Source organism: Sinohyriopsis cumingii, chromosome 8, assembly GCF_028554795.1.
Source record: "Sinohyriopsis cumingii isolate HCF-2022 chromosome 8, ASM2855479v2, whole genome shotgun sequence".
NCBI lineage: Eukaryota > Metazoa > Mollusca > Bivalvia > Unionida > Unionidae > Sinohyriopsis > Sinohyriopsis cumingii.
The window spans coordinates 36,757,514-36,780,435 of NC_142968.1; the positions used below are offsets into that span (position 1 = coordinate 36,757,514).

The window sequence follows — 22,922 nt, forward strand, 5'->3', positions numbered from 1 at the left end:
GCATGACTTGTACGTGCTAAGTGTAGGGGTCTGTAGACGATAACTCACAAACTCTTCTGCAGATTACACGTACTAAGTGTTAAACACCTATCCCCATTCCGGAAAGACTGATTGGCCGCCACGCCAGGCAAAGGAAATTACAACATAACGGTCTTATAAAAAATTTGGAATTTACAGGACGGTGAAATATCTACCAAATCTTATGAAAAGGTCAACTCTCTCTCTCTCTCTCTCTCTCTCTCTCGTTGCCGGCTTGTATTGAATCTGGTGTGAAAGTATTTGTAAACAACAATTTTTAGGATGTTCGTGAAATAATTTCTTAAAATGATGTAAAATATGTTTGTTATTATTATTATTATTATTATTATTATTAACACTTTCAAAGGGAATAATTTTTTTGCAGACAGATATTGGACTGAAGACAGATACGTGTTAAACAGATAATATGTTCTATTACGACAAAACATATTTGCCTTCCTGAATAATATCACCAATGGATATATATATATATATATATATATATATATATATATATATATATATATATATATATATATATATATATATATATAATTCTGTCACCAAAGCAGACATTTATCACCATAAACAGCTCAAGCCTGAAACAACTATATGTATATATGTGTGCGTGTGTGGAGAGAGAGAGAGAGAGATGTATATGAGCCATTGCATATTGCGTCGGCAGACCATCGATCCATGCAGTATGCAGTTTGATCCTAACGAAAAGGCGAATACATACGATATGCCTTTCAGCGTCAGGTTACGCAACCATTATGCGTCTTGCACGTCGATGCATCATGCCGAACAGAAAATTGTAGAAAGGAGGAAATCTGTTTTGGTATCAGCATTTGAAGAAAACTCGACTTTTTTTTTCGAAAGTACATCATGAATTGATTGATTTGATGGTAACAGATCATACACAATTTGCATTAAACGTTGTTTGTATAACAGTCTTGAAATTGATTTAATACCTTCAGGGTTTGTTTTCGGATTTAAACACTTCCATCGTATTTCAAAGACTATATTTGACAAGAATTCATGAACTAACACGAAAGCTACACATCAATTTTGAAACCAATATTTTACAGACATAGATAATGGTTTGCTTATAATGAAGAAATTAATTTACCACATGTCAGTAATTAGACTAGTCAAACAAGTGATTTGTGTAGCTTGTGCAATATATATTCTTTTCGTTATTTTAATAGAATTAAAGAGGTTGTTAGAGGAATGTGTTACATGGTTCTTTAACCTCTAATTGTCCATTTCCGAATACACAATTAACATTTTGGAATACAAGGTTTATTTGGTTGAGGTGAAACAAACGGTAAGACAGCGAGGCTTGCTTTACACCCAAACCCTCTAAAAAACAATTAAAAACCGAGCATTGCATTTGAAGACAATAATTGTGTATTTTATTTTGCACTGCTACTCTATGATAAAGTAAAAAGCTAACCGAAGTCGTCATTCTATTTCAATTTCGCTTAGCTTTAAATCCGATTCCTGTTGACCACGTCGGTGCGTATAAATAATAAATAGCTGTAACCTCGTTATATTGTCGTCCAATAGAAACAAGCCCCAATATCATGGCTGGTTAAATATTACAATCCTCTCCTCCTCCCCATACGATTACACGGACGGTCCCTTATATCTGTGGAAGGGGCCCCGGGTGGCCGAGTGGTCTAAAGTCGGTCTCTTATATCTGTGGAAGGGGCCCCGGGTGGCCGAGTGGTCTAAAGCGCTTGCCTTTGCCGACTACTGCCTCTGCTAGAAGTTTCCCGCAGGTCCGTGGTTCTTATCAGGTTATCCCGGGTTCTTTCTCCACCAGTTATGCTGGCGGCCAAGTATAGCCTATCATGTGCTGCAAAATGGCGTTAAACCCAAAAACAATAACAACCTATCTGTCGGAGGCACATTATCTGATTGCATTTTTTGAACAAGATGCCTGCCACCACTGTTGTTTACTAACATGTTTCGAAAGGACGTCAAAATATGTAATTAGACGTCTGAGGTCGCACCTGGATTTACATCGGGGTAATAACCCAATAAAGCTTTGGTTTATTGCAAGAATGCAATCTTTAGTTGCAGGATAAAATAACGCCCTATTTATCATACCTGAAAGCTAATGCATCTTACCTGAGCACGTGCATTTCAGACATCCCTGTGCGTCTGTGGTAGTGCACATGGCAGGACAATTGGCGTCGAAAGGGGTACAACCGCCATTACCCAGGCCGAACTGGTTCAGGGGCTGTGATTTATATATATATATATATATATATATATATATATATATATATATATATATATATATATATATATATATATATATATTGTTGATAGTTCAATTGTAACAGGAATGTGTGAATATAAACTATCATGTAAGAATACTGCATTATACAGTAATTTTGGATTCGTTGCATATTTTCCTTCAAATGTTGGCACTTTGTTGTTTACTTTCTACCTTCCTTTTTATTAGCATGTTTCACACCACACTCTATCTTAAATATACTACATTAACACACACACACACACACACACACACACACACACACACACACACACACACACAAATAGTGGAAGCTTATAATATGGAAGTAAATACATAATCTGGAAATAGGAAAATGACAAGTGCCAGTTAGTGCTTATGGACTGCATTTGATGCAGGAGAACCAAAAGTGAACTTTGCTATTTGTCTCTATTTATAGTTATTACTTCAAAAAGAGTAAACATTAGTAATTTTACGTCGTGCGGGTTACAAGATCAGATAGTTGTGTTATATTTTGTCAACATACCTATGTTACAAATTCGGATATTAATGTAAACCAGTGAGTAAAAATACAAACCTTAGTGGTAGTGGAAGAAATATGGATGAATAGGGGAGCAATGCTTGTATCACCTATTGCAAGATAACAAATAATTACATCGACATCTGCTAATCAGAAAATAAACACTGAGGCTGAAGGTCTCAGTATCCTTTTCTTTATATATTTAGCAACAAAATGTGAGAATTTGTTTTATTGTCAGGGTGTATTATATAGTTGGACTCTTGTGTGTGTACCGTATTACAAGAATAAATATGTTCGTTATGCAAACTAAGCCGATTAACAAAAAAAGCTGACTGCATTTTAAAAACATTATATGTCTTCTTTTGTGTGTTACATGTATTCTAATATTGCTTCTGCCTTTACCATCAATGGAAAGAAATATCTATGCATATCAATGGAATGAAAATGGAAACTAAATATACTAATAGACTGTTAATCATGTGGAAACTAAATATACTAATAAACTGTTAATCATGTGGAAACTAAATATACTAATAGACTGTTAATCATGTGGAAACTAAATATACTAATAAACTGTTAATCATGTGGAAACTAAATATACTAATAGACTGTTAATCATGTGGAAACTAAATATACTAATAAACTGTTAATCATGTGGAAACTAAATATACTAATAAACTGTTAATCATGTGGAAATTAAATATATTAATAAACTGTTAATCATGTGGAAACTAAATATACTAATAGACTGTTAATCATGTGGAAACTAAATATACTAATAAACTGTTAATCATGTGGAAACTAAATATACTAATAAACTGTTAATCATGTGGATATGAGCATGAAAAGTTTGTTTTGAAACTTCTATCACCAGAACCTGTTAAAATATTTCCATTTGATTGTATACATTATATATCCAGTCTTTGACAATTATTGATCGTATACTCCCGAAATCTATATTTTCCCTTTTCATATAATAAAATAAGTACAGAAGAAAAAAAATAAGAACTCAAATAACATTAGAAGTCTCTTACATTTGAAATTGTTATTTTTGAGTATGTCTTAGATACATCCATTGAATCAATGGCTCTCCCTTCCTATTATAGTTTGAAGTATCCGGCTCAGATTATGAGTACAAGGCGGAGTCAACGTAAACGCAACAATACAACAAAAATTTTAGTGTTGCAAAAGTAGATAGCTACAATGTTAACATATTTTGTAATGCCTTTTAGCCGACTGCCAGCAGACAATGAGAAGGCGGAACTGGCAACTTTGCTTTCATTTGATTATTCACGCAATAATATTTCTTAAAATTATATTAAATGTCAGAAAAATAACCGATATTCGATTTTTTAAAATCTATTTTTATCTAGATATATTTTATGGATGGAGCCAACCCTAATATGAAAAATGTCTTGACCGGATAACGTGAATGAAACTAACCTGAACATGTGCAGTATATGCATCCTTTGACATCAATAGTGGCACAGTTACTAGGACAGCTTGCATCAAACGGAGGACATGTATTTACATTGCCAAATGGTAAAGTCTGTTGATATCAAATAAACGTTTAAAAAGTACTGACAAATATACATATATTGCAGAAAATTAACATATAAGACAAGTCACATGACACAAGAACGAAATAATATCTAAAGAAAAAAACTGGGAAGGTACTTTTTCATCTTGTTTTTTTTTTTTAAATCTGTATTATCAGACAGTGTCGCTGATGACTATTATTCATTTTGTTCTGGATAAATGTGTATAACTATTAATCTTAAAACCATATTACATTCCATTTATTCATAAATTTTAATCTTGGACCAAAGAAATGCTCGATTCGAACTCTACACTAACCTATTGGTCAATATACTGGTCAAGCTATTGGTCAATCTGTGCTTAAATGTTCAACAAGTTAATGAAAAAACAGGTAGAAAGTATTGTTCATTACCGTTGTGGTTGCCTCTGTCATCGTTGTCGTTGATGTTGATGCTAATAAATAAATAAATAAATAAATAAATAAAATTTACTGACTACACTGACTATTAACATCAATTCATCGAATTCCTTAAAGAAACAAAATTAGATTAATACCATTAAACACTCACTGTGGAAAATAAGGGTGCTTCATGTTTACAGGTTGAAGATATTCCCAGCAGAATTCAGACGTATAGCTGTGATATAGACTTTCTCGTAGTCAAGACTTGACAAGTCAGATTGCTACGTGCAGAGTTGGCATCATGTATACGAACCATTTAAAAACAAAACTAATCTAATATATTTCAATTGTCTTAAAACATTTTTAATAGAACGCGTACCTGCATGCTGCTGCTGATTATTATTATTATTATTATTATTATTATTATTATTTACTCTTTAACCACATTTGAATCAGAAACGTTAAATTTCAAAATACTTTGAACAACGTTCATAAAGTTATTTCCAGGACCCGAGTCATGCAATTCTTGATATGTATTATCTCCAATTTTAGTGACGTCATAAGCTTAATAAAACCTTTTACTGTAATGTTATGTGAAATTGTTTATAACATCATTTTTATAAAGAGATATATCGGCCGAAAGTCGTCGGAGAACAAATTCTGATCACGATATTCTTGTATGCAAATTCTGATCCGAACCTTCTTAGGATAAAGTGGCAAACTAACCTGCACATGTACATTGGAGACATTGCATCTCGTCTAATGATACGCATGCTGACGGACATGATGTGTCAAACACTGGGCATGCACTGGTTACATGGGGAGTGGTGGTGGTCGGTACAGTCGGGGCAGGAATAGTAGCAATATCTGGAACGTGACCAATATATGTTATGGGAAAATATATATTAAATCTTCCTGGATTCCGTAATCTACATATCCTTCTATAAGATAAACAGCATCCTTGAAAACTAACATGCACGTTTAAATGTTAGAAACATCGGCATCTTTTAGGGCCTTCTGTCCGACATTTTTGTTAAATGTGTTCTTTTTGTTGTCTTGCTCCAGGAAGACATCGATTATTTCATTTTAATGTCTTTCGTTCTTGAGAGAATGACAATCTTTGGCATATACATAATCTATTACAACTACAACATCATATAAATACAATCGTTTTCCGAATCTGATGAAATAATTGTTTCTTTCATCAAAGATTATGTCTTTAAATGTTTAAAAGCAACTGACACTTTGACAGTCCTAATTGCATTTCGTTTTTATAAAAGAAGCATATGATTACACGCCTAAGACACAAACGAATGTAAGTTTTAAATTTAGTGTATATGTTGTTTACGAAACATTTATCTGTGGGTACTCGATAATGTCAATAATAATGATAATAATAACAACAGCAATACTGGTGCTACTACTGCTACTACTAATTGTAATGCTAATTATAATAATAATGTCAGTGACTATTAACACCGATTCATCGAATTCCTTAAGAAAACAAAATATATTAATAACGTCTTATATTTACTCTGGATAACAAGAGTTCTTCATCTTGTAAATAATTGAGATTAAAGATTTCCCCAGCAGTGCTGACATATACTTTTGATACAGAGGACATCAATTGCATCGGCAATAAATGTCTCACTGGTACGGCGTACCTGCTCGTACCGTCTTAACTTTGCACCTCTGATAAAAATGTTTTCACTCTGCACGGGTGTAATATTTCTTTATATCTAGTTTAAAAAGCTACATGTTTTCTTCTTATTGTATATTTTAAGGCAAACATTGTCGATTTGCATGGTTTATTTCTTCAGACTATACCAATGCGATTATCGACCGTACTACTAAACCAATATAAAAAAGTTCTGAAATTTACAAAAATTTTAGTACAGCGATCTTTTAAAAATGTTCCTTGTATTAATAATATTTCAAATTGTATACTTTGTCAAAAAAATTACTATTTTCAAACTGAAGGGAGAGCTTATTTTTTGCTAATACTTCGCTTTTTATATGCATATTGATAGAGTGAACATGGTACAGAAACTGCAGAAACATCACGAAGCGGTCACATCCTACAGATTTCAATGAGTAACAGCTTTAAACAAAATATTTTAATGACCGCGAATTTAATTCTGTCGATTTTGGTTTGTTATTTTGTTCATTTCTGCATTGCGAGGTGAATGTTTGGTCTTGGTGAACTTGTAGTCTATTTCAATAGCTGACGCTGCACCAAATTTTGATTACCATATAATTTCAGTTTGCAGCAAACACACATAAATGTCCGATTTATTTTTTGTCGTTTTCAGACATGACAATGATTGTGTCTAGAGCTAGAATCGCTACTTACATATTCTTTTTACATATTACTATATTTTAACCACGCGTTTTTCTTACAAATAACCCTTTGAATTATTTTAATCGCTTTTTGGAAAATAACTGTTGTATGATGATGTTGACGATGATGACAACTGCTACGATTATTATTATTATTTACTCTTTAACCACATTTGAATCAGAAACGTTAAATTTCAAAATACTTTGAACAACGTTCATAAAGTTATTTCCAGGACCCGAGTCATGCAATTCTTAATATGTATGATCTCCAATATTAGTGACGTCATAAGCTTAATAAAACCTTTTACTGTAATGTTATGTGAAATTGTTTATTATATCATACTCGGCTGCGCTAATAATAATAATAATATCATTCTTATGAAAGCAAATATCATCCGAAGTCGTCGGAGAACAAATTCTGATCACAATATTCTTGTATGCAAATTCTGATCCGAACCTTCTTAGGATAAAGTGGCAAACTAACCTGCACATGTACATTGGAGACATTGCATCTCGTCTAATGATACGCATGCTGACGGACATGATGTGTCAAACACTGGGCACGCGCTGGTTACATGGGGAGTGGTGGTGGTCGGTACAGTCGGGGCAGGAGTAGTAGCAATATCTGGAACGTCATAAATATACTATATGGGAACATATATATTGAATCTTCCTGGCTTCCATAATCTACATATCCTTCTATAAGATAAACAGCAACCTTGAAAACGAACATGCACGTTTAAATGTTAGAAACAGCATCATCTTTAAGGGCCTTCCGTCCGGCATCTTTGTTAAATGTGTTATATTTGTTGTCATGCTCCAGGAAGACATTGATTATTTCATTTGAATGTCTTTCATATCTGACAGAATGACAATCTTTGGCATATACATAATCTATTACAACTACAATATCATATAAATACAATCGTTTTCCGACCCTTGATGAAATAATCGTTTCTTTCTTCAAAGATTATGTCCGAAGAACTAAATGTTTAAAAGCATCGGACACTCTGACAGTCCTAACTGCATTCCGTTTTTCTTAAACAAGCATATGAATACACGCCTAAGACACAAATGAATGTAGGTCTCAAATTTTGTGTATGTGTTGTTTACGAAACATTTTTCTGTGGATACTCGATGCTGTCGATAATAATAATAATAATAATAATAATAATGATGACTTTGTATAGCGCGTAATCTTTATAAGTTCAAAGCGCTTCACAACATTAGACAACACCTATAAGATAAAAAAGAACATACAATGACATGATTACAAAAACGAACACCAAGAAATTAGAAAACATAAAAAACATGCTGTAAATATTTAAGGTAAGAAACATTATTAGCTCATTAAGTTTCGTTCTTGCAGTCGAAATAAGTGAGTTTTGAGAGCACTCTTGAATGGGATCACTGTGTCTTTTTGTCTAAGTTCAGTGGGCAATTCATTCCACGTTGCTGGGCCCTGGTATGCAAACGAAAGCTGTCCATATGACTTTGTTTTCATAGTGGGAATAATGAGTATACGAGTGTCAGAAGAGGAGCGTAAGTATCTTGCTGGTGTGACACATGGGTGAGGTCGGATAGGTATGTTGAACTGGAGTCTGACAGTGAAACGTAGCACATAGAACAAATTTTGTGTTTGATTCTGGATCGAATGGATAGCCAGTGTAGGGTACAGAGCAGCGGGAAGGTGTGTTTTGATCGTGGTACTTTAAGTATGATCCGAGCATGTGTTTTGAACTTTTTGAAGTATCTGGAGCAGATATTGAGATGAACCAGACAGACTTGAGTTACAATAAGCCAGTCTTGAAAGTACTAATGAACACACAAGTGTTTTAGTTGCATCAACTGAAAGATATTTGCGAACTGAGCTGATGCGTCTCAGCTCAAGATATGCAGCCTTGCATATGCTCATGACATATTGGTGCAATGTGAGAGTACTGTCAAGAGTAACACCTAGGTTTAGTACTGACTGTGTGAATTTAATGTTGGTGTTGCTGATATTTATTGTTTCAGGTAAAGGATGTGAATGAGAAAGACTTTGTGTTATGATCAGAATGGCCTCAGTTTTATCATCATTCATCTGCAGCTTGTTACCTGTCATCCATGATTTCACATCAGAAATGCACCTCTCTACAACTTGGATGGTAGCATCAACTTCAGTTCGGTGGCTAGATTTGTATATATGGGTGTCATCAGCGTACAATTGGTGAGACACTGGATGATGATCTATGACAGTTGAGAGCGACTGAGTGTACAGAATGAAGACAACAGGTCCAATAACACACCACTGTGAAACACCACAACATGGATCAACTGGGCTGGAGTGTATTCTATTTGCAGATACAATTTGTGTCCTGTTGACCAAGTAGGACTTGAACCACAGTAAGTCTGTATCATGAATGCCAAATACATGCTGGAGACGGTAAAGTAATATATCATGGTCTATTGTGTCAAATGCTGCAGACAAATCAAGGAGGGTGAGGACTGTAATCTTTCCGCTCTCCAACGCAGAGAGAATGTCATTAACTACTTTTAGAAGAGTATTTTCAGTACCGTGGCAATGGCGATATGTACATAATAACAATAACCATAATAATAGCAATACTGCTGCTTCTACTACTGTTACTAATAATACTAATTATAATAATAATGTCAGTGACTATTACCATTGATTCATCGAATTACTTGAGAAAACAAAATATATTAATAACGTCTTAAATTTACTCTGGATAAAAAGAGTTCTTCATCTTGCAAATAAATAGGCTGAAGATATCCCTAGCAGTGCTGACATATACTTTTGATACAAAGGAAATCAACGTTTCCCGAATAAATATAAGTACATATTTCACTCATAAAGTAGGAAACATTGTATTGCTACCAGTGTTGCAAGTACATTCTAACTCTTACCAGTACGGTACCGCCCCTCTCCCCGTCTTTCCGGTACTACTGCATCGGGAATAAATGTCTTACTTGTACGGCGAACCTGCTCGTACCGTCTTAACTTTGCACCTCTGATAAAAATATTTCCGCTCTTCACGAGTGTAATATTTCTTTATATCTACTTAAAAAAGCTACATGTTTTCTTCTTATTATATATTTTAAGGCAAACATTGTCGATTTACATGGTTTGTTTCTTCAGACTATGCCAATGCGATTACCGACCATACTACTAAATCAATAGATAAAAAGTTCAGAAATTTACAAAATTGTTAGTACAGCGACCTTTTAAAAACGTTCCTTATATTAATAATACTTTAAATTGTATACTTTGTCAAAATAATTACTATTTTCAAACTGAAAGGAGACCTTATTTTCGTTAATACTTCGCTTTTTACATGGATATTGATAGAGTGAACATGCTGCACCATACTGCAGAAACATCACGAAGCGGTCACATTCTACAGATTTCAAGGCGCAACAGCTTAAAACAAAATATTTTATGTTGATTTTGGTTTGTTATTTTGTTCATTTCTGCATTGCGAGGTGAATGTTTGGTCTTGGTGAACTTGCAGACTATTTCAACAACTTACGCTGCAACCAAATTTTGATTACTATATAATTTCAGTTTTTCCGCTACTTACATATTTTGTTTTACATATTACTATATTTTAATCACGCGTTTTTCCTAGAAATGGCCTCTTTGAATTATTTTAGTCGCTTTTTGGAAAATAACGGTTGGATGATGATAATGACGATGATGATGACTACCACGATTATTATTATTATTATTATTATTATTATTTACTCTTTAACCACATTTGAACCAGAAACATGTAATTTCAAATACTTTGAACAACGTTCATAAAGTTATTTCCAGGACCCGAGTGATGCAATTCTTGATATTTATTATCTCCAATATTAGTGACGTCATAAGCTTAATAAAACCTTTTACTACAATATTATGTGAAATTGTTTATTATATCATACTCGGCTGCGCAAATAATAATAATAATAATAATAATAATATAATTCTTATGAAAGAAAATATCAGCCGATAGTCCTGGGAGAACAAATTCTGATCACGATATTCTTGTATGCAAATTCTGATCTGAACCTTCTTAGGATAAAGTGGCAAACTAACCTGCACATGTACACTGGAGACATTGCATCTCGTCTAATGATACGCATGCTGACGGACATGATGTGTCAAACACTGGGCATGCGCTGGTTACATGGGGAGTGGTGATGGTCGGTACAATCGGGGCGGGAGTAGTTGTATGTATCGTGGTTGTAGTAGCAATATCTGGAACGTCATAAATATATAATTTGAAAGAAAAGAAGCAAGATACTGCATTCCAGAATATATATTTCATAGTAGAAGTTCAACACAAACTCTGAAAATTAACATGCACGTTTAAATGTAAGAAACAGTGGAACTGTTTACCACATTCTGCCATTTATTTTTGTTAAATGTGTTCATTTATTTGTAGACTCGTCCCAGAAGGATATTGATTATTTCAAATGAGTGTCTTTCATTCTTGAGAAAACTAAGATCTTTGGCGTATATACAATCTATTACGAACTCATCATCGTAAAATGACAATCGTTTTCAGAGTTTGAGTAAATTATCTTCCCTTCAATGAAACGTTTTATATTAAATATACAAATGTTTAAATAAACATGACATTTTTAAAAGCGTAACTATATCCCGTTCTCATACAGCTCTGTGATTACGAATAGATGTCTTGTGTTTTCAAGTTTAGCTTTTTAACGCTTTTTTTCTGCGTTTGTTATGTTTCGTCTTTTTTTGTAAGCATTATACTGTGGAAAGTGGTACTTACTGCTGCATGTACAAACAAGACATTCTTTCCGTCCACGGTTGTACAAGTTGGGGGGGGGGGGGCATAACGTATCAAATATTGGACATGTATGGACTGTAGTGGCTGGAGCTGAACATGATTAGGGAAGGTTTTCAAACTATTGATTTTTCAAATAGAAATCTAAAATCATTTTTTCTTCCCTCATTTCCTATACCGTTCTTCCTGCAAATATCTTTAGTTGTTAATTAAATAATATTTGTTAAATTTGCGATTCATGTTAGTGACTGGCAAACGTGTCTTTAGTTACACAAGTTTTATATACATTTCCGTTGAAATGTATATTTAGGAAATAATTTACGATGTTCATCTGAAGCAGTTATTGACATTTAGAGGTAATATTTGTGTTCATTAAATCGAATTGTGCCTTGTTGATGCATGTCACACACGCCTTAGTTGCTGGCGTCAGAGATGGAATCAAGAGTATAAATACCAAGCTATTACAAAATATTTGTACTCCGATCTTTTTTAATAGCATTAATTATTTATTCAAATGTATAGATATCCTCCCAGTTTAGAACAATTCATATCCTATGGCAGATGTAAAGAGTATTTTTAGATATAATACTCTTTAATTATTTTTGGTAACCAGTCAGGGGAACACACGTTAAGCCTCGCTTAATGAGATAATGCGAGAACTACGGTTAAATTAACTATCGGCGATCTATTTATTAACAAACAATTCGCGAAAGATCAAACGCATACATGCCACTATAGGAAAAGAGTTATAAAATGTTCCAAATACATCAGCTGTACATGATCGTTATTAATTTTTACAAATATTTAGCATAGTTTGGTATCAGATTCAAAGGAAAAAATTAATTTCAACAATTGCGAGCATGTTTAATTTAAAAATATCAAACATATCAAAATTTACGTTTAGCATAAATGTTAACATAATATTCTAAAGATATTTTGTCAAGTGAAAGGAAAATGAAGATTTTTCCTAACGAATTTATGCCATTAAGTGCTTTAATGGTGGTTTTCTCCTATGTTTAAATGCAAATTAAAATATTTAGTGCCAGCTCTGTTAATATTGTGAACGTAGAAACTGCGATGTTCTTGATGTTATAGTACTGGTATAAATGTTGACAGTTTGCAAAAAAATCATTGCTTAATTGATGCTCATCTGGATTCACTTACCGTAAACCCACCCCACCCCATTTATTACTAATGCAATTTCCAGAGGGAAGTTTGACTTCATAATAAAGAAAATATGACACTAATAGCCAGCTCTAAAAAATCCCCGAGCTCTAAGCATTGCCACATTACAAATGGAATGTTCATATGCGTAATGCGTAGTATTGAATAATAAATAATGAATAGGAAAGCGATACAACTTTTGGATGGTGATTAAGGAATACATGTTATTAGTTTGTGATGTTACTCGTATGCAAACATCGGATTTGCACGTGCCACTTGACTACGTAAGTTTGTCGTGCTATACGAAACTTTTTATTTCAGGTATTTGGTACATTATAAAGTAAATACTTAGAATATGTACAAATAACGATCATACACAATTTGATATGGGAAAAACATTTGCTTCAACCCTCGGAAAAGAGCGTGAACCGTCGACAGCTGGCTCTTCCACCGTGTTCTGGCAACTGTTTAAGTACTGCAAACAATGTCTGCTTCAAATAACTAAGACCAGTGAAAATATGTAACATTTCAATTTTAATTTTAATATTTAAAAATTTTCTTTATCTTGCAGCAACTGAAAGTCATTGTACCTGTAACTGCGCACGTGCACAAAATACAGCCATTACTGTAATTGCGGTACATTCTTGTGCACAGGACTGATCAAACAGAGGACAATGGTTTCCATTTAAAATCCCCGAGCCTCCATTAGATGTCCCTGATGAAGTTCCAGTATTGTTTCCTGATGCATTTCCACTTCCGGTAGCACCTCCTTGATGGGTCGTTGCATATATTTATATTGTGACAATTAACTGATTTCAAAAGCAAAAATATATTTCCGTCATGTGCATTGTAAAGAATAGAGCAAACATGGACCATCGTGCTCGTGTGAAATGTGACACTACATGTTCTTATTTATATCGCTATGTGTACACAGAATGCTTTGATAAGTCATACAATGTACACCTGAAGTTTCTCGAACCCATATCCATAAATTTGTCTTTTGTTAATATACATGTATTTGATATAGGCAGAAACGCGGATCTCTTCTTTATTTATTGTTTATCGCTAACGTTAAACACATTGACACTACCAACAATTACTTGTAAAAGAATATATGGGAATTGGGGAGGAGGGTTATTGGAAACATTCCTTATTTACACTTGCGGAAGTTTAACATACCCCCATTATCTTAAGCTATGCTCTTTCATCATTTAAGAATAGATTAGAACCAATCTTGAAAGGATCCAACATATGACGGCTTATACCTATACAGTCGCAATGCAGACACCCCTTTGCGTCGAAACTAGCACATTCAGGTTTGCATGTATTATAATCGATGATTGGACACCCGTTGTTGTTACCAGTAATTGCTCCTGAAGACGAACCACTGGAGCTGGTACCTGAACCTGAGGTAAATTAGACAAAAAAATTAAACATGACGAACAAAGTACTCGAGAATTAAATATATACACAGGTAATGATGGAAAATTACAAAAATCCACATATTTTCAGTATGCATTTTATCATCTCAGAGAAATACTGAATTTGTTTGATAGACCAGAGCATAGAGGGACTACCCTCACGACGTACGCCCACATCGTTTAAGATTAGATTGCCATACAATTCCTTGCAACGGAACTGTTGCATGACAAAGTAACATCAAAACGATATTTTAAGAAATGTTACTTGTATAAACATAGTATATTGTAGCAAATTGTACACTTTTGGATTATGTGGGGAATTCTGTATATTCTTGATAAATGCAGAGATAATTGCATTTGATACGCCTCGCGTATAATGCCATGGTGTGTCCGTCATTCCATTAACATTAACATGTCTAGACCTAATCTTTGTAACGTTAAAGAGATTTTATATGGTCAGTATGATGCGTACCCTGCTACAAAGTCAAACTCACAACTCAAAGTGTCATGGGAAGGGAAAATGTGGTTTTGTGGCTTATATCCTTGGTAAGTTTAAAAACAATAATTGTTTAAATCACGAAAAACATTTTAATATACCCCTGCCAAATTACAAATCCAGACTATTTTGTGTGTCTCATACTATAACCACGCCCTTGAATCACGACAAGGCAAAATATATTTGTTTACATATATTTTTTCTTGTCGTGACTCAAGGGCGTGGTTATAGTATGAATCGCACCACATAGTCTTGATATACATACATACATACGCAATACACTGACCAGATATATAACATGCTAAGGTTTCGTTAAAATGTTATGATTGTTTCAAAGGTTATACTCTTACGTGCATAGAGATCACCAAAGTATATAACCTTGTTAAGATAGCTAGCGTTACTATGGCATGTTTTCACTATCTAGTCAAAATATATAACTGGTCCAAGTATCGTTAAAGTAGCTAATATGGTTACAAATTAATGTGCCTAAAATAAATACAAAGAGGCAAGTGAGGGTTATAATTTTCATTCATGTGACATTCACTCTGAGGCACCGGTGTGTTGCTATGATACCCAACTAACTGTCAGTACATGATATATAACTGGCGAAATTTTTATTTCAATATCTTCAGTGGTTCAAAGGTATCCTCCTGTTCTATATCTGGACAGTGTCTCGCGTATTCAGTCATACAACTCCTTCGCGGGCAAGGACACAACGAACGATAATGTAAGTTTGTGGCCTATTTGTTGTTGTTGTTGCAGTTGTTTGTTTGTTGTTTTTTTTTTAAATCCAGACTGTCACTTTTTAACCCCTACGGATTGTTTGATTTACATAAGCAAGGTTTGCACTGCATCACATATTAATCACGTCCCTAACAAAAAACCAAGGTCATTGGTTGGGTAAAAGGCACCAGACAGGCGTGTCATATGACAATTGCGGTACTTTTTGTTCATTGCATAGTTATGTTGTCCATATTTGTTCTAGGCTCAGATCAAGTACCATCCATATTTTGGTGCAGTGTTTGAAATGAATGTAATCCAAATTCGATTTTTGTTTTCTTTTTCTTTTTTGAAACCTTATGTTACAAGATGCTAGTAGTTGGTAATAATATCACTCTCCACTCAATAGTTACGTAACATTAATTATCCTGTTTATGTACCCAAAAGGCCCAACAGGGCTGTTCAACATGTTTCGAATCTCCAATGGTTATAATTCCAAATTACCTTTACAATCCGATTTACACAAGATGCATCCTCCATTACCTATATGTATACAGTCAGTAGGACAAGTAATGTCCAGTGGTGGGCAAACCACTGCTTGTCCGTCTGTTCCTAGAGAAAGAACATACATGAAAACAGGTTTAAGTTCGAGTTCACAATTGCAATTAAACATGAAAGCTTGTTTAGGGTCGAAACTCGGTGTATAATGAGAACATTAATGGGGCGAAGATTATCGTACTAGGCGTAATATATGACAGTTAGACATCTCTGAATCGAACAAGCTGTTTATTTGGAATAGAGCAGTTTTTGTTGGAACCAAAACAGGTGCAAAGTCCGCAAAAGAAGGTCGAGATACAGAGAGCCTGAATTAGTGAACATCCATTATTAGTTTACCGCATTATGATTCGACTATTAGCCTAGCAAACAGGTGCTTGTTATTCGTAATCAATAGATCAAACAACATACAATCTGATCTGCAGGCACATTATATATGCAGGTTGAATTTGGACAAGACTTTAATGCGATTATTACAGATATGATCTGTGCAATCCGTGAACGGTATAAAATGTACTCCAAAGTACGTACAGTACTAATCTTTTTCTATCGGTAGACAAAATTGATGATATAAACACATGTTCGGGGAAATAGAATATACCAAATGCTGTCAGAAATATAATAGGCCATATGCTGTCATACATAGAATAGGCCCGATGTTGTCTTAAAAAGAATAGGCCAAGTGCTGTGATAAATAGAATAGGCCCAATGTTGTGATAAGCATAGGCCCAGTGCTGTCATACATAGAATAGGCCCAATGCTGTGATAAATAAAATAGGCTCAATAAATAGAACAGGAGCAATGATGTCATAAATAGAATAGGCCATACGCTGTGACAAATATAATATGCAGATGCTGTCATACACAGAATATTCCAGACGCTGACATACATATAACAGACCCATTGTTGTGATAAATAGAATAGGCCCAATGCTGTGATAAATAGAATAGGCCCACTTCTGTCAAACATGCGACTAAGGGAGATAACCTGTCAGCAAAGGGATGCAACATATTATGGTCGTCCAACAGAGGATGTTTTTATCTGGTTTATACATAAAGAGTCTGACCTCATATTTTAAGGATTTTACCATTTTATCTTCATCTTTATTTTGTATACATATCTGGATTTTGTATTAAAAAACAGCTCTACTATTTATATATTTTCTCTTGTTCGGAGGGATTTATTTTCCTAGGGTTTCTGGCAATGTTTGATTTTTGCCATTTTTGCATATTGGCTATTGGCCGGCACTATATAGTCATTAGTGTACTGATGTGCCGTTTAACTCTATACATCCACACACACACACACACACACACACACACACACACACACAGAGTCTGAACATTAATGCCATTCCAGTTATTTGACCATTTGATAAATATAATATTAAATAAATTGTAATACTATTGCTGCAGTGTCTTATATTTGGAACAAATTTGGCCTTGTCCGTCCATTTTTAAATTTTTTGGCATGTCTTTGTAGACAGGGTCTTATACGTGTGGACTTGCCAAACATACAGGAAAATAATATCATTTTAAATGGACTATATTGCAGTGAGATAAAGATATTTATTTTCAATACTCTACAACAAAAGTCTGGTTGACTTATTCGTAGCACGATGAACAGTTTCTAAGTCACATGGCTTTGTCAAAACAATTTTCATTAAAATACTAAAAGCAGAGATTGTGGATTTACTGTGGCAAGAACCTGGTAATTTGAAGTCGTCCCGCTATCCGCTCTCTCGCAAATAATCACTTACCCAATCCACCACTTGTAACTCCACCGCCAGTACTAACGGAAACTGGATAACGTTTTCAAAATAAAGACAAAATTTATATTCAGTTTGCATAGGATGGATTAAGGTCCAAAAATATGGATTTATAGAATTGCATTTTCAACATCCCCATTACGATTTGTACATCATCTACTTAATCAAACATCAAGCAAGCTTAATCACTTGTTCAAAATGATATTGCACCTTTTTGTGGCAATGCCCAGATTGTCTGTTACGATCTTTTCGGTATTGGCAGAGTTTACAACATTTATGACGTTGTATACAATTTGAGTTTCCGGCAGAAACGCACTTTTCCTAATTAAAAACAACTAGAGTTTGGGGTTCTAATTGTATAAAATGTATTTGCTTTTAAGTTACGATATTTGAATGGAGTTTCAGAAACGTACAATGACGGCAGATTAAAAGATTACTAAAGAAAACAGCTTTTCAACGTCAAAGTCATCTATAAACAATGTTTGTAATTATCATAATCATTTGTCAACTTACATGCTTTGTAATTTTTTTGTAAAGATTTGCTATAATTTATTTACCAAGAAGTAAAAAATTAATTATAAACGTTGCACATACCAATGCAAGAGCAGACCGGACACCCGTCGTCGTTAGATGTAGTACACTCGGCTGGACAGGACTCGGAAAATTGCGGACAGTTATTGTTGTTATTTGATGAGCCAGGTGGCAGGTGGTTGTATTCGTTGTGATATGCGGTGTCTGTGGTACCTGATAGTATGAATATAGATTTATGAGCATGCCATACCCTGAAAATTTATTAAATAGCCACGATACGATGGTCAAGTGGAAAATGATCGAGAAGAGACCTTTCCATAAATTTAGCTCTCGAAGTATGAAAAGATTATAAAAATATAACTATTACCTTATTCATCCCATTGGGTAAAATATTACCTTTACGTAAATCAAGCAATTCTATGAGCACTAGTCATCCTACTGTGGCTTGGTTGTAATGAGAAAGCTGTATTTCGCAGACTTCATGACGGTATATGTATTCTGTTTAGACCAAGAAATTGCGGCTGTTACATTTGCTGCGGGAAATTTAGGGTCAATACCTAAAGCATGTCTTGCAGTCCGAGCAGTTGTTGAAGTTCTACGTTCGGCTACATTTTCATATTCATCAGTTATTACAGATCATCAGATCACAACGCGAAACGTATTTCTAGTTTTAAAACTGTCTTGCCATTTATTACAAGGGACAAACACAGTGACTTGTACCTGTGGAAACTGTAAAACGTTCAAGACATGAAATACAATTTTCTTTGTCATGGAGATATAGATTTTAGCAGAACCATGTAACAGGTAAATAAATGAAAGCAATTTCATTGAAATATATCAGTCATTGTGATCTTGAGAAGGACTGTGCAAGCATATATTCCAACGTACGATAAGAAAAGTCTAATGAAGAAAAATGATGTTATATTAAACAAAACACGAAATAATTGAAAATAAATTTAATTCTTAAAGGGTGTATTACCAGGTTTGCAATAGTTGATAATAGAAGTGCGTAATATTTAAATTTTACTGTTTCAAATTCATCCGTTCTTGTCATTTTGAAACATATTTTAAAAATATACTCGATGCAAATAGCGTGAAAGCTTATACACACATGCTAATTTAAACCATGATAAATCCCGTAATGATACACATTTCTAGTGATGGCTTATATAAACAAGCTAATACACAACAAGCTAATTGAAACACGATAAACCCCATAATGATAATGATAAACATGTCTGCGACAGCTTTTATACTCAAACTAATTATAACACGATAAATCCCATAATCAAAACATGTCTCGTGATAGCTTACCTGTTTTAGAAGTTCCATTAGCACCTGGCGTCCCTGTCGATATTAAAGATTGGTTCTATACAGCTGATTGTGGAAGCGTACAACATACTAAGAGTGGATAGATATGTATTCCCACTAAACACATTAGTTACATTGTTTATAGCACGGATGCATTCAAATGGATAAAAATGTTATACTACTTTGTAACATAAGGGATTAAAAATTGAAGAAGAAAGTTTAAAATAATTGTTATGGTTGAAATGATGCGACTTAAATTAAAATACATTTTAATATCAGATATTATTTGAAATTTTAGCTTTTGATACTGATTACTCTTCGTACATTTTAAGGGCAAGAAAAATTAGTTTGCAAGCTCAGTATAAACTACAAGCAAAAATGTTTTACTTAATAATTAACAAGGTATTAATTTTATTTTTGCGGTTGGAAACTAAAACACACATGTGCATTTTTCTTGGAAAAATATCAACAAACTTGTGGAAACTTATTCATGAAGTCCTTAAGTATTTACTCATTTTGTTTGGAGTGAAGACCGCTTTCATTGCATATCAACTTTTGAATTTCCAAGGTGTTTTTTTTAGACGTCCATTTCACAGCTTAAATAAGCGTATTTTAACCTATGTTCTTCCACTTTCGCATAATTTATCCTTGTACTCTTTTAGAACATGATTCAATGTTAAAACAAAACTAAATTGCATGTCATAACGTACTGTTAGACTGTCGGAGAGACACAAAATATTTCTAAGTGTTTAATGAACAGAGGTCACTAACTTATGTTCTATTGTCAATATTTTTCTTTAAAAGGCAGAACTCTAAAATGAAACAATTGTTTCAAGAGAAGGGCATACAGGCAGTTTGAAATTTCTGATAATAATAATTTGTAATGTTGATATGAACACTTTTTCTTTAGTAATCTTGTGCATTTAAATCTAAAACTATTTCAATTTCTTCGCGAAAACATAGTAAGCCTAACGTGGACTATAGTTCTTTAAAACAAAGTTATTTTATATCTAAAGTATCGTGCATAATTCCAGATAATATGAAAAGATACTGTCATCTTTATTAATTTTGAAATATATACCTGATATTGTGCACCTGCACACCACGCATCCACGATCGTCGATAGCTGCACACTCCCCAGGACAATCTTTAGAGTAAGTAGGACAACCGTTTCCGTTATTCATTGCGCCGGAACTGACGTGATTGTACGCGTTTACGACACCGCCACCGCCAGTGGAAACTGAAGTTGAGTTATCGCTTCCACCACTGCTTCCACTTGCACCACCTGGGCATACATGGAATTTAAAACATTAATTACGATTTACTAATAGAACAGTTCAAACGTACCGATATTATACAGTGTCATCTGCCTTGTAATCTCATTGGCATGGATAAGGGTTGGTGCCATGAGCCTGTTTGCATGGGGGGAGAGTTGATAGTTTAACTATTAGCTATATGTACTTTCTTAATTGCATAGAGAAAAATCTTTTCTAGCGTAAAAGAACTGTCAGGTTTTACATGATTATTTTTAAATACTGGAAAAAATAGGTGAACTTCAGAATTAGTGTTGATCTAATCAATACTATTCGAGTTCTCGAAACTCAAAGCTCACACACACACACACACACACATATAGATAAGGAAGTGTTTGTGTGATTGCTTGACATGGACATTGGGTAGTCATATAATTTTACTTCGGAGTTTCATAAATGGACGTCGTGGTACTGTAACCAATTATGTATCATACCACAAAAGCAACTACTAAAGCTGGTCATTCGAAGTCCTCAAGCAGCCTTCTGTTTACGTGTACAAGTACTAAAGTTGGAGATCTACCGAAGTCCTTCTGTTTACGTGTACAAATACTAAAGTTGGAGATCTACCGAAGTCCTTCTGTTTACGTGTACAAGTACTAAAGTTGGAGATCTACCGAAGTCCTTCTGTTTACGTGTACAAGTACTAAAGTTGGAGATCTACCGAAGTCCTTCTGTTTACGTGTACAAGTACTAAAGTTGGAGATCTACCGAAGTCCTTCTGTTTACGTGTACAAATACTAAAGTTGGAGATCTACCAATAAGTGTTTTCCCTTTTGCATTTAGATACATATTGGAAGTTTCATTTATATCTCTTTAGAAGTGAAAAAGAGTCTGAGAATTTTAGTATCTATTCTTGAGAGAACACTTGATAGGAGTAATGACGTCAGGGATTTTCATAATGAGACAAATGTGCAAACCATATGGATAATAATGTTTTTTCTTTCCTATTTTAAAGTAAATTACAGATTAAATGTAATTAAACATCATCACAAAAGAGATTTGAAAAGAAGCATATGCATTATTTCCAGAGAATTTTGTTATTCCAAGAATACTCTTCCTTCTGTTTTATTGACCATATTTTAGTATAATGTATGTTTGTTTCTAAAAGGTTTTGACCAGGGTTATAGTAAGATGCTTCAGTGAAGAATTGCATAACAATAACAATATGCTATTTAAAGTTACTGAAGAATGTCATGACAAAAACAATGTTCTATTTACCGTTGCTAAAGAATGGCATAACAATATCACTATTATATGTAACGTTACTAAAGAATTGTATAACAATAACAATATGAAATTTAAAGTTACTAAAGAATGGCATAACAGTAGCAATGTTCTATTTAACTTTACTAAAGAATGTTATAACAATAACAATATTCTAATTAACGTTATTAAAGAATGGCATAACAATAGCAATGTTTTATTTAAAATTACTAAAGAATGGCCTAACAATTGCAAAGTTCTATTTAACGTTACTAAAGAATTGCATAACAAAAAATATGTCCTATTTAATTTAATTTATTATGTACCCGTTTCTTTTACATGACTTGAGGCAAATTTCGGCTCACGACTAATAACCTACAGTATTGAACAGCTACTAACCAACCAATGAAAACAAATTTTGTATTAAGATATATTGTATACCCTAAATATGTAATGTGTAATGGCATCGAAATGCATGTATTATTTACGTCTATTAACTTTACTATATGCACTCGAAAGAACAGAAACATCTCTTCACTTATATTTAGAAAAAATAC

General features: G+C 33.8%; 1 protein-coding gene across 1 annotated transcript in view; it reads right to left on the reverse strand.

Annotated features, from left to right (window-relative positions):
• The window catches only part of LOC149793292 (uncharacterized), a 47,861-nt gene that overhangs the window by 22,053 nt on the left and 2,886 nt on the right, over positions 1-22,922 (reverse strand). Inside the window, exons 3-15 of the mRNA XM_089966346.1 lie at positions 20,931-21,134; positions 19,853-19,885; positions 18,602-18,751; positions 17,999-18,040; positions 16,188-16,295; positions 14,312-14,452; positions 11,168-11,329; positions 7,568-7,708; positions 5,470-5,610; positions 4,756-4,796; positions 4,248-4,353; positions 2,862-2,914; positions 2,155-2,266 (exon numbers count right to left, since the gene is read on the reverse strand). Of these exons, the coding sequence (XP_089822472.1) occupies positions 2,155-2,266; positions 2,862-2,914; positions 4,248-4,353; positions 4,756-4,796; positions 5,470-5,610; positions 7,568-7,708; positions 11,168-11,329; positions 14,312-14,452; positions 16,188-16,295; positions 17,999-18,040; positions 18,602-18,751; positions 19,853-19,885; positions 20,931-21,134 (1,434 nt within the window). The remainder of the gene's footprint in view (positions 1-2,154; positions 2,267-2,861; positions 2,915-4,247; positions 4,354-4,755; positions 4,797-5,469; positions 5,611-7,567; positions 7,709-11,167; positions 11,330-14,311; positions 14,453-16,187; positions 16,296-17,998; positions 18,041-18,601; positions 18,752-19,852; positions 19,886-20,930; positions 21,135-22,922) is intronic.